This window comes from Coturnix japonica, chromosome 1 (assembly GCF_001577835.2).
Source record: "Coturnix japonica isolate 7356 chromosome 1, Coturnix japonica 2.1, whole genome shotgun sequence".
NCBI lineage: Eukaryota > Metazoa > Chordata > Aves > Galliformes > Phasianidae > Coturnix > Coturnix japonica.
Genome location: NC_029516.1, coordinates 149357148 through 149372217, shown reverse-complemented (window position 1 = coordinate 149372217; position 15070 = coordinate 149357148). Strand labels below are relative to the sequence as shown.

Genomic DNA, 15070 nt, shown 5'->3' with positions numbered 1-15070 from the left:
TGTTGTACCCTTTCACCTCTGACTTTCTTTCTCAGTGTTCACTAGCCATGAATATTTAATATGGCCAATACTGCATCCCAAGGAATGAATGGCAGGTTCTGAGTTTCAAAGCCTAATCTGAAAAGCAATGCATATACATCAGTATTGAAAAGAAGCACCGCACCCAAAGCAAATCCTTTTTCATAAGCCCACTTATTAAAAAAGTAATGTAATATCATGAGTTTTCATTAATACAGTCTTCAATAAGCCTCAAGCAAATCCTTGCTGGCTGTGCACTTGGAGTGCTTTTGTACTGAGCCAGCTGAAAGTGATGAAGGCTGACAGTCAGCGAGCATATGGAGAGTGGGGGCATGTGGCTGAGACAGGTACAAGCTCTACTGGAGTAGATGTTGTAAGTCCTCAGCTGTTGTTCCCACCAAAGATGCGTATGGATGCTTCACGGAAATAAGAATGCTGATTTTCAGCTCCCACAGAGTGCTTTATCCCTACAAAGTGCTAGCAAAAAATGTGAACAAATTCTCATCAGTAAGTTAATATTACAGTATTTGTTTTGTACATATGGAAATTAAGATAGGGAAAGGTCATCAGGCTGAATCAAGGCCACGTTGCTTTTCAACAGCAGATTTAGGATGAAGAAGCAGGCCTCTCTGGTTACATCAGTTGATCATGCTGCCTTGTAGCAAAATGTAGCTCAAGTTTCCTAAAGATAAAAAAAAAATCCTGGGGAAGGAGTTGTTTCCCTCTTTGCTTCTTCAAAACAAACAAGCTCCCAAGCTACCAAACCCCGTGTTTACATGTATCATTAAATACTTTCCAGTTGCTAGCCAGAAAACTCAGCAGAAAACCTGTAGAACACCAAAGTAAGTCTCTTCTTTTAAATAATTGATGAAACCAAATAGCAGCAGTGTTGTGCCAACAAAGAGATTGGTCTCTCAAAATATTTTATTCATTATGCCTCCAGAAACCCAAAGCCTTGTTTTAGAAAAAAGCAAATTTCAGAAGTTGGCTCTCAGTTCATCTAAAACATCTGCTTATTACAAGTCTTGGTATTACAGCACTGGTGCTCCCCTGTAAATATTTCAGCTTTAAATAGTATGTATGAAGTCTTGGCAAAGAGATCAGGAAGGAGAAAGAGTAGTATTTGCCAAATACGCATTTTACTTTATGATGCTACAGTGGTGCATTTTAGTGATATGTGTGTTGAAGAGAATCTACTAATCCGATTAAATAAAAGGACAAGAAGGAATTAATTCCAAGGTTCAGAAATGCCCCATTCTATGCAGCTGAAAGTTTATATTCCTGGATGAAGAGGTTAGAAGTCTTGGATAACTACACTTGTATAAAACAGCTGAAAATCGGTATTTCTCCATGGTGTTTGTAAATCAAGGTCACATGTCAGAAGCCTGTGTTGTGATAAATCTGTCTGACAATTAGATGGAGAGGGCATATCAATGTTAAATGATATTCTTTGTACACTCTGATCAGAAGGCAACGTAAACACCACAGAGGCATTATGAAATAGTAAATTGCATTCCAGATGATAGCAGATATTCGTGATGCATGGTTTTACACCTTAATGTGATATGTTTCACTCAGTCATGTTAATATTGTAAATTATGTAACGTTTCTTTCTTTATGCACAGTATTTTCTTTTCTATTGGAATGGATCAGTGCAAATGTACCTCCCTCCTTCTCTCCCACTCCTTCTCTGGCCCACTGCCTTCCCTCTCCCCTTGCCTCTCCACTTTCCCTTTTCCTATATTTCCTTTTTCCTTTCTCCTTTTTCATTTTGCCTTCTTTTTTAACAGTGATGCTGGGGGAAAAAGAAAAGCAAACAACCAAGAAACAAAGAAACAACAAAAAACTGTATATGCAAGAAAATAATAACAAGTAGTTTTAAGATTTAAAAGCCAGGATTTTATGTTATGTATTTACAGATTCAATCTGTGTACCAGGCTTTGATCCAAGCCTTAGCATGATGACTGGAATCACTCCGATTAACCCAATGATACCAGGCATGGGGTTAGTGCCACCACCACCACCAACAGATGTGCCTGTAGTCAAGGAAATAATTCACTGCAAAAGCTGCACACTCTTCCCTCCAAACCCAAGTAAGTGGGCCTGATTTAAAAAAAAATGTTTTTTTCCTAAATATATTTCCTGAAAGATTTTTATCTAATAAAAAACTATGTTTTTTAAGTAAAGTAAGGCAGGTATGGTGTTCCCTTACAAGTTCTGCTCTGCTCATGGAGGAGTCTCAAAGCATGTTCACTCATCTCTGCAAGGTCATGTAAAAAATTACACAGCTTGCACAAAAAGGAAAATGAATTATTTAAGGCTAACGGAGTCTGAAAAACTACACGACTTGTAGTACAAATCTGTCCTTCTTTTACATCAGAGTGTCACAAAATATAAGTCAGTTCAAACCAAAAGTGTCTGAAGCTGCTGCACAGGCCACTCATTGTCCTGTGTCTGGCCAGGTGTCAGATGGTGATAGCATCACTGTGAAGAACCACTTCTTGAGATGAGGTTTGAGTCAGAAGTCCATCCTACAGATGTTTCTGAGCCATGGGTAGGGAAAACTAAAGTCTTCCATCCATTGAGCCCTTCCTGGTTACTCTCCCCATGTCCAGCTAGTGGAAAGCCTTAGTGCAGTGATAACTTGCTACACAGGCAAGGAGTTTGGAGTGCTGACCCAAATCTCTTCCATCTGGCTTTTGAGATGTAACTGGGGAACCTAAACTAGATTACTCTCTGAAGATGTCCACATCTCAGTATTGGTTATATGGCACCAATCTTCTTTATGCCCACCAAGAGATGGAACCAACCTGAATTGTCCATGGATGAACAAGGATGGCCCTGAATAGAGCACTTTATACCCAGGCTCTGCACAGCTCCAGCACGTGATCTAGATACAGAGAAAGGGAAGCTATTATTCCTCTCCTACTATTTTGGGGGAGGCAGAATGCCGATGAGTTGTTTCTCTATGAGGACCAGGCATCCTTCTACCCATTCTGGGACTTTGTGCGAATGGAAAACTTCCCACTGAGCCACCACGATGAGGGCAGACCAAAAAGCCTAATTTTGTTTGTGCCAGCCCCAGGGATTTAGTTTCATAGCAATCAGACCAGATGCTTTCACCATCATTATGAAGACAAAAGAGAAATTTAAGCAAATAGTCCAGTGGTCTGAATTTGCAATGTAACTAGATCATGTTTTAATCAAACTGAATGTGTGAATGTATATACGGATATTTTAATGTTGTAGCCCCTTTTAATATGTTAAAGGGTAAAAAAAAATATATATATATATATTAATTCATTTCAATCAGAAATTCCTGCTCAGAGAATTACTGTTAGATGAGTGCTCTAGCAATTTACATCTGAACAAGGTGAAGTGTTGTGACAGAGCATATTTTTCACACAGCCCTCAAAAGTTTAATGCTTTTCTGATTTAAGTGTCCATATATATGTATATACATAAAAATAACATTTCTAGCTATTCCATCTCACAAGTACTTGTAAACAGTGAGGTTATCCTCCCTGCACGCTGGCGTCTGCTCCATTATCTGGCACAAAGACAGAGGAGATAACCGGCGGAGCGCCTTCATCATGTTGTCACTTCATCGTGTTTACTGCTTTGTTTTGCTGTTTGCACTAGTCCTGTACTCTGAGAAATAAATGGAATTATGCTAAAATGAGGGAAGGGTGCCCAGCCCTCCTGGCTTCATGGGCTTCTTTTCAGGGGGCTTAAACTGAGGCAGACAGATGAGTGCAGTGAGTGGTGGGTGTAAGCAGGAGATGGTGAAAGTACAAAAGCTTTGAAATAGAGTATTTTCCAATTTTTTCTTTTTTATTTTTCTTTTCTTTTTCTTTCTTTTTTTCTTTGTGTGTGTGCATGTGTGTGTGTGTGTGTGTGTGTGTGTGTGTATCTTCAAACAGGAGACTATGTAGGGAAAAGAAGATCCTTTTAGACCTTAGCCTGGAGAATAACCTAAAAGTGGCAGGAATTAGGCTCTCAAAAGCCACCTAAAACTTGAAAAGGTTTAGATTCAAGTAGCCAATTTTGGACAATTTCTGTGCTGTTCAATTATTTTGCTTCTCCCTCTCTCCTGCCTCCATGCTATGTCAAATAACTGTTGCTGCCCTGAACTGAATAGAACCAATGGATCAAAAGACGAATTTTGTATTCCAATGTGATTTCTGTTTTGACTTAGATCTTCCACCACCTTCAACAAGAGAGAGACCTCCTGGGTGCAAAACAGTGTTTGTTGGAGGATTACCAGAAAACGCAACAGAGGAAATTATTCAGGAAGTCTTTGAGCAGTGTGGAGATATAACAGCAATTCGGAAAAGCAAGAAGAATTTCTGTCATATCCGCTTTGCGGAGGAATTCATGGTGGACAAGGCACTGTATCTTTCTGGTACTTCACATTTTTTAATGGATTTTCCTTGCTTCTCATTTGTATTTTGTGATGGTAATGTTTGCTTATTTTCTTAGCTTTTATCCCAGGAAGTCCTTTTTTGAGCTCAGTGGCTCTAGCTTGGAGTTGCAAGGGGCAATTCTGCATATCTCTGTGTCTGCCAAAACTTGTGAGCCGTTTTGTATGTTGAGTACCCAGGAGCAATTTCCTGCCATCCCACAACAATGCAACAGACCCTGAAATTCACTACAGAACAATCTTATTTTCGATTTACACAGGTTTATGTAGTTTTGCTCACAGGTTGTAGAAAGAGGAGGGCACCAGGCCAGGAATGCTGCTGTTTTCCAGTGCCAATTTCTGTGATAGCCTGACAATTTCATTGGCATATTTTTATAGATTTGAAGAGCAGTGTGAATAAAGTCTGCCTTTATTTATGAAACCACCTGGGTTAGATTCTGAGACCCATCTGTGAGCTGTGCCTTTTGTCTCCCAGGATCACAAGTGACACAGTATTTTAAATGTAAAATTCCAGAATCTCTTTTATTTTCCCACAGAGAATCAGACCACAAAACCATAATTCACAGGGAGAAGAAAAAAAGAAAAAAAAAAAAAAGAAAGAAAAAAAAGCAGCCTTGCTTTCTAAAATCAGGCTTCAGTGTCTGTCAGTGTCCTTTACATAAGTACTGACTTCCCTACTGATCCCTCCTCCGCCTTCAAAGTTGGATCCTATTGCCGATGTGTCTCCACTGACCAGTTCACCCCTCTTTCTGAATCTTGTCCCTCTGAGACCTTCTGTCTTTGTTTGGCCCCACAAGTGTCATGTAAAACCTTCAACCTACATGCATGGTACTCAAATGAATGAGAGATAGAGACTGTTCCTTCATCGATACCAGTTGACACAATCAGGCTTACCCATCTTGTGTACAGTTACTTTGAGGAGACCCCATTTGACCACCCAAAAGAGAGCTAGGGATACAAATAACAAGCTGACTGATTTAAATATTAGTTCAAATAGCTATACAAAATTGTGAATTTTATAAGACCTATGTATGGATTTCTTTAAAATATTTCTGCGTCTTGATGCTTCTTTCAGATCTTCATTTCTTTATGCATTTTTCTCCTGTCTTTTGAAAATTTATTTAAATTTTCAAAAAAAAAATCTTTTATTTTTATTTATTTTCACCCCATTTCTTCCTCCCTCCTCATTCCCTCCTCCCATTTTCCATGCTTCCTTTTTATATGTTTATCCATGCATTACTTCCATGATGCTGTACCTTATGGGGGCAGGCTACAGACCTTACAGTAGTAAGAAGAGGCAGTGCACATCCCAGCATCTGTTCTAAGGAGGCTCCAGCTCCACCAGCAACAGAGTGCTTGTGGAGGAGCTGAGAGAAGGCTCACCAAATGCAATAGGAACTGGGATTAATCTATTTAATACATTATAACAGTAGCAAGAAAGAGGCCATAGAAAAATGCAGAAATTTACAGACTGACATTCTGGGGCAGAGCCACTGTCCTGTTATCTCAGTTCCCCAATTTTCTGCAGCTCAGCGCACCCTTTGTCTCTCTTACTCGAAGTAAAGTTTTGTTTCAGTTTTCTGTGGAAAAATCCTGGAGCACCAGATCTGATGATTGCTGGAAAATTTCCCATGCTGTTGTGTGCCCTTACTTATGTGTGCACCCAGAACAAAGGAGGCAAGAAGAGATGGAGGAGACATTCCCTTTCTCATCCTCTATTTATGATTTTTTCTGACAGCGCATTCCTGAGTTCTTGATCCTTTTCTATGTGCTGTTCTCTTAGCCTTCCTTCTTCCCTTTCATTTCATCAGTGTCACACTTCTGTCTCCATTGCCTTTTTCACCCTCTCCCCCCATCTTTCTTTTCTTCTCCTCCTAAAACTTTTAACATAGTCCCTCTGACCAGATCAGGAGAACCAACCAAACAAACAAAACAGCATAGCTGAGATGGAGAGAAAAGCAGGGGTGCTTAGCAGGCAGCTTTCCCTTCTTTTTTGCCACCAGCAGTGATTTCTGCAGACCTCTGCAGATGAAACAAGGAGCACTGAATGTCCCCCAGCACAGCAAGTCAGAGAGGTCAGGCATTAGGCAGGGGCACCTTTTATCTGTACTGAAATATTATGCTTTTCTAATCAAATTTATATTGTTTTCAAACATAATATATTCTGAAATGATGATGGAAAAGCATATTGTTACGGCCTTTTATTTCCCCTGGAAGAGACAAGAGAGAAATACAAACAGAATTTGTGGTAAATATGGTATGCGTGTTATATTAGGGAAGAATCCTGCCTTTGATATCTGTAACATAGTGATAATTTTGTCTACCTAATCAGTTTTATCTGTCTACCCCATCTAATCTCATCAAACTCAGTATTTATCCTGCACTTATCATCAGAGTAATGCAAGTGATTAGAAAATCCATTAAGCAGTTTAATGGCTGAATTTTTTCCTTTCCACTCCCAACTAAAAGTGTATAAAAGGAGTCTGGGAGATGGGTAGAAACCCACGATAGAAAGGCTGACTTGAGGAAGGTTTGCTTTTAGCCCTGGAAGTTGCATTTTGATCTCCCAAGGAGAAGGCTTTCCATAGTCAACATGTTACCTCATGAGAAAGCTCTTTCTTCAAACTCTGTGTACTACACTCTTGTGGCTAATGAGTCAGAAAATCCTACAAACCTGGATGGCCCTGTACTTAAAATAAGGGCCAAACAAGTTGCTTTAGACAGAACTGCTTATACCCCAAAAGCCTAAGGATGCATTTTTTCTATGACAGTATCTTTCCATGTGAGTTTCTATTTAGTACTGGTTTTCGTTTCATGTTCTCAACCATTGTCAGCAATCTGATCTAGATCCTCAGTTAGCAGTTGTTGACTGGTCTCCAGTATAGCAACACTCAAAGGTAAGTCAAACTATGGAGTTTTTCCTAGATCAGTGATATGGAAATATCATGTTTGATTTTTATTTAGCACCCTCATTAATTTTTCTTGCTGCTGCTCCTTTAAAGTGAGGATCTTGGCAAGTTCCCAGATTTCTTTCCTCTGCCACTGTGTATGTGAAACTGAAATAAAAAATGACAGGCCAGGCACACAGTTAGTGCTAGCTGCAGTCCTGAGCAAAAAGCTGGGAAAAGGGTTTTGTGAGGGCAATTCATTGTCTGTGCAGGAAGGGAGAAAAGGCAGGTGATTCTCTCACGCAATAAATACCCTTGAACATCAATACAGATACAGGGTATTGGAAAAGAGCCTGCCATCCAGCTGCCCTGCAGCTCAGATCTGCCATCACAGATGGGTGCCTGAGGATCACATATATAAAATAGATCCTGCCAGTCCTGCATCACTGCCTACACAGTGTCTTGCTGTCTGTCGACCTGTCAAGAAGTCTGTTCTTCACTGGTGAGGTCACTGGTCCTGTAGTGTCCCCAGAGCCTGATTTAGGAGGGAACAAGAAGACATGCCAAAGAGGGATTTGATTTTTCGTTAAGGGAAGGATGCCAAGCCCTGAGCAATCTGATCTAATTTTGAAGTCACCTAGAAAGGTGATTGGACTAGAAGATGTCCAGGGTCCTTTCCAAGTAAAGTTATTCTAAGTCTCTATGCTGGTGAAAGCCACCTGGCTGACTGACCACATTCAGCTTCAACAATTAAACAAGCGGTCTGATTATCTCAGTGTGATTCACCAGTAATTTCAAAAATCTGTTCATTTGGAGGCAGTTAAACTGGTTACCTGAAGGGAACCATTTGTCCAGTGCTACAGAGGAGACTGGGTTGTGGATTGCAATTTACGCTGTGCTATCCCCATTTATTTAAAAAATAAGGTAAGACTTCAGTAAGACTGCACCAGATGGGTGCATGAGCAAAACTGCACAAGCACAGCCCTTTACAATAGTTTTTTCTTTACAGATTAACTATGGCTTTGAAGACCTTGCTCCCTGCAGTGCTGCATTTCTCAGTGTGGCTGTATCCAACATGTTTCTTCCAATAAGGCGATAGATAGGGGACAAGAAGAGAGAACATGTCTTCCTGGAAAGGGCAGCCCAACTGTGTGATCTAATTTTAGGTTCACAAGACCCAGAACCCTGGCGGTGTCCTTTCACATTGCTGATAACACCATTTTGGCACAAAGCAGTCACTATGTATGGAATGCATCTTGGGTGTAACATTTGTCATGGTTATCAGAATAACTGCACCACTGATCCCTTCATGTTTACATCTCTGGGGAGAAAAACACAAAATCATCCCCTTGTTAGTTCAGATCTCTGGGCCAAAAGGCCACTCACACTCTATTCTTCTGTTTTCTTTCACTGGATATAGGATATTTGCAGTTGTTCTCTCCAGCATCTTGTAACTAAAGCTACATGTAGCCTTCATGGAATAAAGGTAGTGCGCTCTCCTCTGAATAGAAGAAAGTAGAGCAAAGTAGAAGGGACTTTATAATAACAAACAATCCCATTGTTTGTATCTCTTCACCCCAAGTTTGTAAACCTTGGAAACCAGATCTGGTCTGATCCATAGAAGTTTTTGTCACTTTCTGGCCTACAGGCTGTGTAGGGAAGTGGTAGAGTCACCATCACTGGAGATGTCAAAGAAACATGTAGATGTAGCACTGAGGGACATGGTTTTATGGGCACAGTGATGTTGAGTTGATATTTGGACTACATGATCTTCGTGGTCTTTTCCAACTTGAATGATTCCGTGATTCTGTGATCTCTGTATGTGTAGCATTTATGCTTTGACATCATCTCATGTGTGGTATAGTATAGCCAGTCCTTTTCATTCATACAGCAAGATGTTTTTACAGCAGTACAACAGAGTATGCCTAGATATGCTTTCTTGCAAAAATGCTCCTAATCTACCACAGAAGCTTTAACTTTGCTGTCCCTGGAGAAAATTGAAGACTGAGTTTTAACTTTAGTGATGAGGTGCTGCAGCTCTTCGAAACACTGGCAAACTGCATGACTTGAAAGGTGGGTTCTTTTGGATTACTGTTCAAAAATGGCAAACTTCTTTTTCCTGCCATTTTGAAGAGGAGCTTCCAGTCCCTGGGGCTATTTCACTATAGTTGTAGTAGAGTTTCTGAAGAGCTCTTTTATGTGCCAGTTCTGCCCATTGTCCATACCCACAGCATCCCACGATATGAGAAGTCACAGCTGGGCTGTTCTGTTACTGCAGTTACAACAGCGTGTTGATATGGAGAAATCTGAGCTAGCCCTGTGCAGGCTGATTAATTTTACCTGCAGATGGAGGTCTGTTTACTGCTTCCTGCTTGGTGTTCTCTCACACCTTCCCTGAATCAGCATTTTAAAAGTCAGAGAAACTGCTCTGTGAGTATCTTTCAACCTTGGAAATAAAACTTGAAAAAAGACTGGTGCCCGGCATATGTTCTTCCACAGGATGGCCATGAAAGGCTCCTTTTATAGCTATGGTGTGATTTGTTCGTCTTTTGAATGCAGCCAAGGATTTCAGTTCAGAGAGAGCCCAGTTGTGCTTTTGTACAGCTCCTGCCTTAAACAAAGCCATTACAGTCTGCTAGCTTTAGTGTATGATAAATCCATCAAATTATGAATATGTAGATCTCTAAAGATGAGATGTAATAGGTTATCTGTTCTGAAAGAGGTCTTGCAAATGTCTGATAAATCTTCCTATGGTCTTAGAATTTTCTAAAAGAATGCTCAACTTAATGTTTTATATTATTTCTGCCTTAGAATAATTTATAGGTGGTTTATGTTTGTTGCCATATTATGTGGTATTAGCAATTAGAAGCTTCAAAATTTGAGATCTAGTATCAACACAGGTATAACATAACTTTCTTTGTTGCTCAGAAATTAAGGTAATACAATTTTCTCATATAAATTTCAGCATTTTCCTACACTTTTCATTCCACTGGTGGGTTGGACAACAACGCTAAGCTGTTCATGGTCTGAATGGCAGTGGGGGAAGAAGAACTTCACATTCAAACCAGAGTAGATCCTTTTTTAGTGTTGGTACCCTTTCCTTTAATAAATTTTAGGAGTATCAGTTGGAAAAATGACATATTTGGAAAAACTCATGAGAAGGAATGTAGATTGTGTACCTTTGGGGCTACTCTTTCAGCTCATCTATTATGTTGATAGGTGATGCAGAAAATTGCAAGGAAAGAAAAAGTGGATGAGTGTTTATCTTCCTGTGAAAGCACCATGATCGATAGATACTGTGTAGATAAGGGGGAGCATGTGATTGAATATTTCAACTGCACTTGAGGGGGAAGAAAAGAAAAAAAAAATGAGCAAAGAAGTCCCTCAACAGTTAGTTCTGCTTGTTGATTTCAGGTTACCGCATGAGATTAGGATCTAGCACAGACAAAAAGGATTCAGGCCGCCTTCATGTTGATTTTGCTCAGGCAAGAGATGACTTTTATGAATGGGAATGCAAACAAAGAATGCTAGCCCGAGAAGAACGCCACAGACGTAAAATGGAAGAAGACAGACTGCGCCCTCCTTCTCCTCCAGCAATAATGCATTATTCTGAACACGAAGCTGCTTTGCTGGCTGAAAAATTGAAAGGTAAGCAGCATTTGATACTTTACAGTGCATTATTCCTTAGGAGCAGGGACCATCCAGAAGTCAGAACACGGGAAGTGATTTCTCTCTGATGTATTTCATTACGTGCCCTGCTAATGTTCCCCTAATTCCTCTGCCATTTTTATGCCAGTCATAATGTTACTCACTCACCTGCTAGAAATGTATGGTATCTGTCCATCTAGCTGTGCTTTAACAGCTGGAACACAGCTTATAGAAAACTATATTGTAGGTTATTTTTCTGCTCATCTGATGTCATTGTGTGCTCTGAAAGTGTTCTCATAATGAGACAACCTGTTACACACATCTTTCATATTAAGGGCCTGATTCTTAAAATACTTTTAAATGATATTTTGTTATATTACATGCATGTGACTGTCCAAATTCCTAGTATTTCAATTGCTCTCGTGATCTGAATTTTAACACACCCTTCAGATGCAGTGGCACAACTTATCTCTGACACACACCATCAATTCTCTCATTCCCTCTTTAGGGAATTACATGTGCAAGATAATGTATTGTTTTGTTATGTGTTTGCTTGCTTGTTTGCTTCTTCTGGATACACTCAAAGACTTAGTATTTTACAAAAGTGAAGATTTCTGTCTTTAAAAGTTAACATACAGAGGAAGAAGCAAAGAAGTAAAAATACTCATAGTAAAGAAATAATTTAAAAAGTCAAGTAAACAACTCCTCATACCATGTAGACTTGTGTTGGTTTTCATTCAATGTTTAGCAGCTGTGCTTGGCATTCTTTCCCCATGTGGTGGCCAAGCACGTTACTTTGCTGTATGCCAGCCAGGTCACAAGAAACTGTGATTCTTGCCACTGTTTCGGAATTACCCAGATTAGATGTAAGCTATCTATCTGTCAGCATGCTGGCCTGTGCTCTAACTCTGAAACATGTTTGTGAAGCTTCAGGAGAACAGTGCAAAGTTGTTGCATCCTTGGAGCATGGAGCAGAGATGCACCCTACTGTCTCTTTGAGTACTGCATTGGTCACTGTTACATCAGTTGATTGCTAGTTAGGCTAACTAATATTCTGGCTGTGTACATTCCTCTATTAAATAGCACTAGAAACAACTGGAAGATTGCTACAATAATGCAGATAAATTGATAGGCCAAGAGGAAAAGAAGAATGAGGCCCAAATATAAGATTTTTTAATTTCTTACCTAGATTCCAGTCCAGCTCCTCTAGAGCTTATACAATACAGTAGTTTTAGATCCATCTGTTCCCAGAATCTGTTTTCAATTGACTGTTTTAGGAGTTAATCTTTTATAGGGAAGTTTTTCTTAATGTAGGAAGGCCTAGAGGTTTCCTGAGCTAAGCCAGAAAATACAAGAAGTCTGGGCAGTTTCTTCTGTATGGCTAGCCATTGCTTGGGGTAAGGGAATGTGGATTTCTGCAAAATGTTTGAGATGTCTATATTTAGAAGGGGTTTTCCTTTCAGTCTGGGAAGCTTCCATGCTTAATTAAAACTTATTTCAAGTTTTTGGAGCTTTGGTTCTTTTGAAGGACATTTGACCAGAGCAAATGAATACAGGTAATTGAGAATTCAAAATGGTAAGTTCATTTTTTATGGGTTAAAAAGCATTTAAATCCAGCAAATTAACATACTGCAGTTTTAAGAACATTTAATTAACTAAACATTATCCTTTAGCAAGATTAAGGTAACTGGTTCTTTAACTGTACAGGTTGTTGAGGATGCAAAATGTGGGGGGAAAAAAACCCTCCCTTCTCAGTTGGTTGTCTGTTGTAGTAGGTTATCTAGGAAGATGGGGTCCAATCATTATACTGCGAGTCCTACACTCTGCTTGACTTTTCCAATGACATCTTGGCCAGTATCTGTGAGGGAGTGAGTAGAACATCAGGGCCTGCCTTGGGCAACACAGAGTCATCATGAGCATCCTAAAAATAAAGGAAAAACTGCACAAAAAATACATTTTTCATTGTGAGAAGGGGCAGTTCATGTCATCACACATTCAGAATTTAAATGGGCTTCAGTGAATCTAACAGGAGATGTATTTACAAATACATACATACGTTTGTATATGCACATATTTATAAAACTCTGTGTCGATATACCTGTTCTCTGGGTGACACCAGACTTGCATTGCTGCAAATCCAGAAGAGGATCACAATATATCTGCTCTTAACAGGATTTGCCTTGAAAGTGTTGTTGCTGAGTAGATGCCCTGCAGTTGTTTTCTTCATCATGACCTCCCCATGATACCTGCCTCAAAAGAGTCCTGAGCTCTGTTGCTGACTCACGAGGTAGAGCTGCAGGTCCCCAGTGTGCCGGTTTCAGCTCCTGCAGTGCCTCCAGAACTTCACTAAGCAACACAAGCTGAAAAGCACGCCAAATAGCTGAACATCTGTCATCCCAAGACACTGCTCTGCAATCACAGATGTAGACAACTTGGTCTGAGTCCAAGGAACTTTTGTTGTCAAAATAACCTTGGAAATTCTTGATGGCAAAGAAATGTAACACTGAGCTGAGATGAACTAGACTCATCAGACAGTATCCTGTTGTAGTCTTTAGATATTTATTGGTTCTATAACAGAGGTGACAGTATCTTTTTTCACCTTCCACAAACTGCAGTACAAGACTTAAAGAAGTCATTGGTTTTTTTATGCCAGACTTGGCTGGAAGTTCTCACCTTAGTATCGCCAGCAGATTCCTCTATATTTTGTGTGCTAAAGCCACCTCGTATGGCAGTCACTGCGGTGGAGAAAAGTGGGTGACAGGGTAGACAGGGCTCTTTTATGCTCATTGGAAACAGAAGTTCATTATATTATTTCACCCAGATAATCTCTACTAGTATGAAGCTTCAGTGAAGTAACAGCTGGATTCTGAAAACACAGTGCCTGGTGGCTGGGTCTGGGAGCGGGGATACCTCCATTGTATGTGAAACTGTGCATACCTGCAAAAGCTTGAGGGGTTGTGTCTTACTCTCCATTCCCTGCTGTCTGTGGACTATCCCATATCCCTTCATTTTGGGAAAGAACACTTGCTTCATGCAGAAATTGTTGGAACTAATAAAGGAAACTATGAGCTAGCACAATTCATCACCGCTTCCCATTTTAAACTGTGTGAGACTGTGATGTTTAATGGCAATCTTTTCCTTTTCTGTTTCTTTTTTTTTCTTTGTCTTCTTATTTTTTTCCCTTCACTAAGGTCTTCGGGGTCCTGCAAATGCAATCCTTCATAACTATTTCCTTGATGGCAGCGTGAACGTTTTTTTCTGTAGCTTACAGCCAAGAGTATATTCACTTTTCTTCTCTGTAAATATATACAGTGTTGTTTATTTCCCTATCCACCTATTACATTTTGCCACTGCCACTTTTCACAATGTGGCAGTGACATATTGCCAGCATTTTGGGGATAGGTCTCATGAATCTGAGCCAGTCACTCTAAAAATTTAGGCCCACACTACTAACTCCCATTGATTAAATGCTTTTTGAGCTGCTCTGCATTGATAATTTGTGAGCAACATTCTCTGTTGGTCATTGCCAGAACCAAAAGAGGGAGAAGCCAAGGAGATGATAGTTCATAGAAAGAGGACATTTACTGCACTGGGAAGATGACTTGTCACAAAATACTTGATTTAACTGTGTTTGATACACTCCCATACAATGTTTGCAAGCCTTCTTCATTGGTCATAGCAGATTTAGCACAAGAAGGCAAAAGAAAACTGAGCCTGGATTATGGGAATGAACCAGCAGTCAGACTAGATAGGGAACAGGGGGAAGCTCCTGTTCATACCAGGGCTATGCTTATCTAAAAATTTTCACAGGTGTGAAGTCTGGTAAACAAAAGTATTTTGCAGTGAAATGTGACCATAAATGCAAATTGTCTACCTTTAAAGGCCTTTGGGAACAGTCCTTTCCCATGCCAGCAAAACCAGCAAAATATGATGTCTTTTGCAATTATAATATAAAAATGTGACCCTCTTCTACTTTGTTGCAGCTTTCTTCTTTTGTGCATGTTTGAGATTTTGATTCTTGAGTTACGTTGTGTTATTACTACACAGTGAGATGTGGCAGTAAATATTTAGGATCAAATTTGCATACTTTCTC

At 39.9% G+C, this 15070-nt stretch overlaps 1 protein-coding gene across 1 annotated transcript in view; it reads left to right on the top strand.

Annotated features, from left to right (window-relative positions):
- Positions 1–15070, top strand: part of ENOX1 (ecto-NOX disulfide-thiol exchanger 1) — a 364528-nt gene that overhangs the window by 260863 nt on the left and 88595 nt on the right. The window contains exons 6-8 of the mRNA XM_015851740.2: positions 1938–2111; positions 4217–4423; positions 10744–10977. Coding sequence (XP_015707226.1) covers positions 1938–2111; positions 4217–4423; positions 10744–10977 — 615 coding nt within the window. The remainder of the gene's footprint in view (positions 1–1937; positions 2112–4216; positions 4424–10743; positions 10978–15070) is intronic.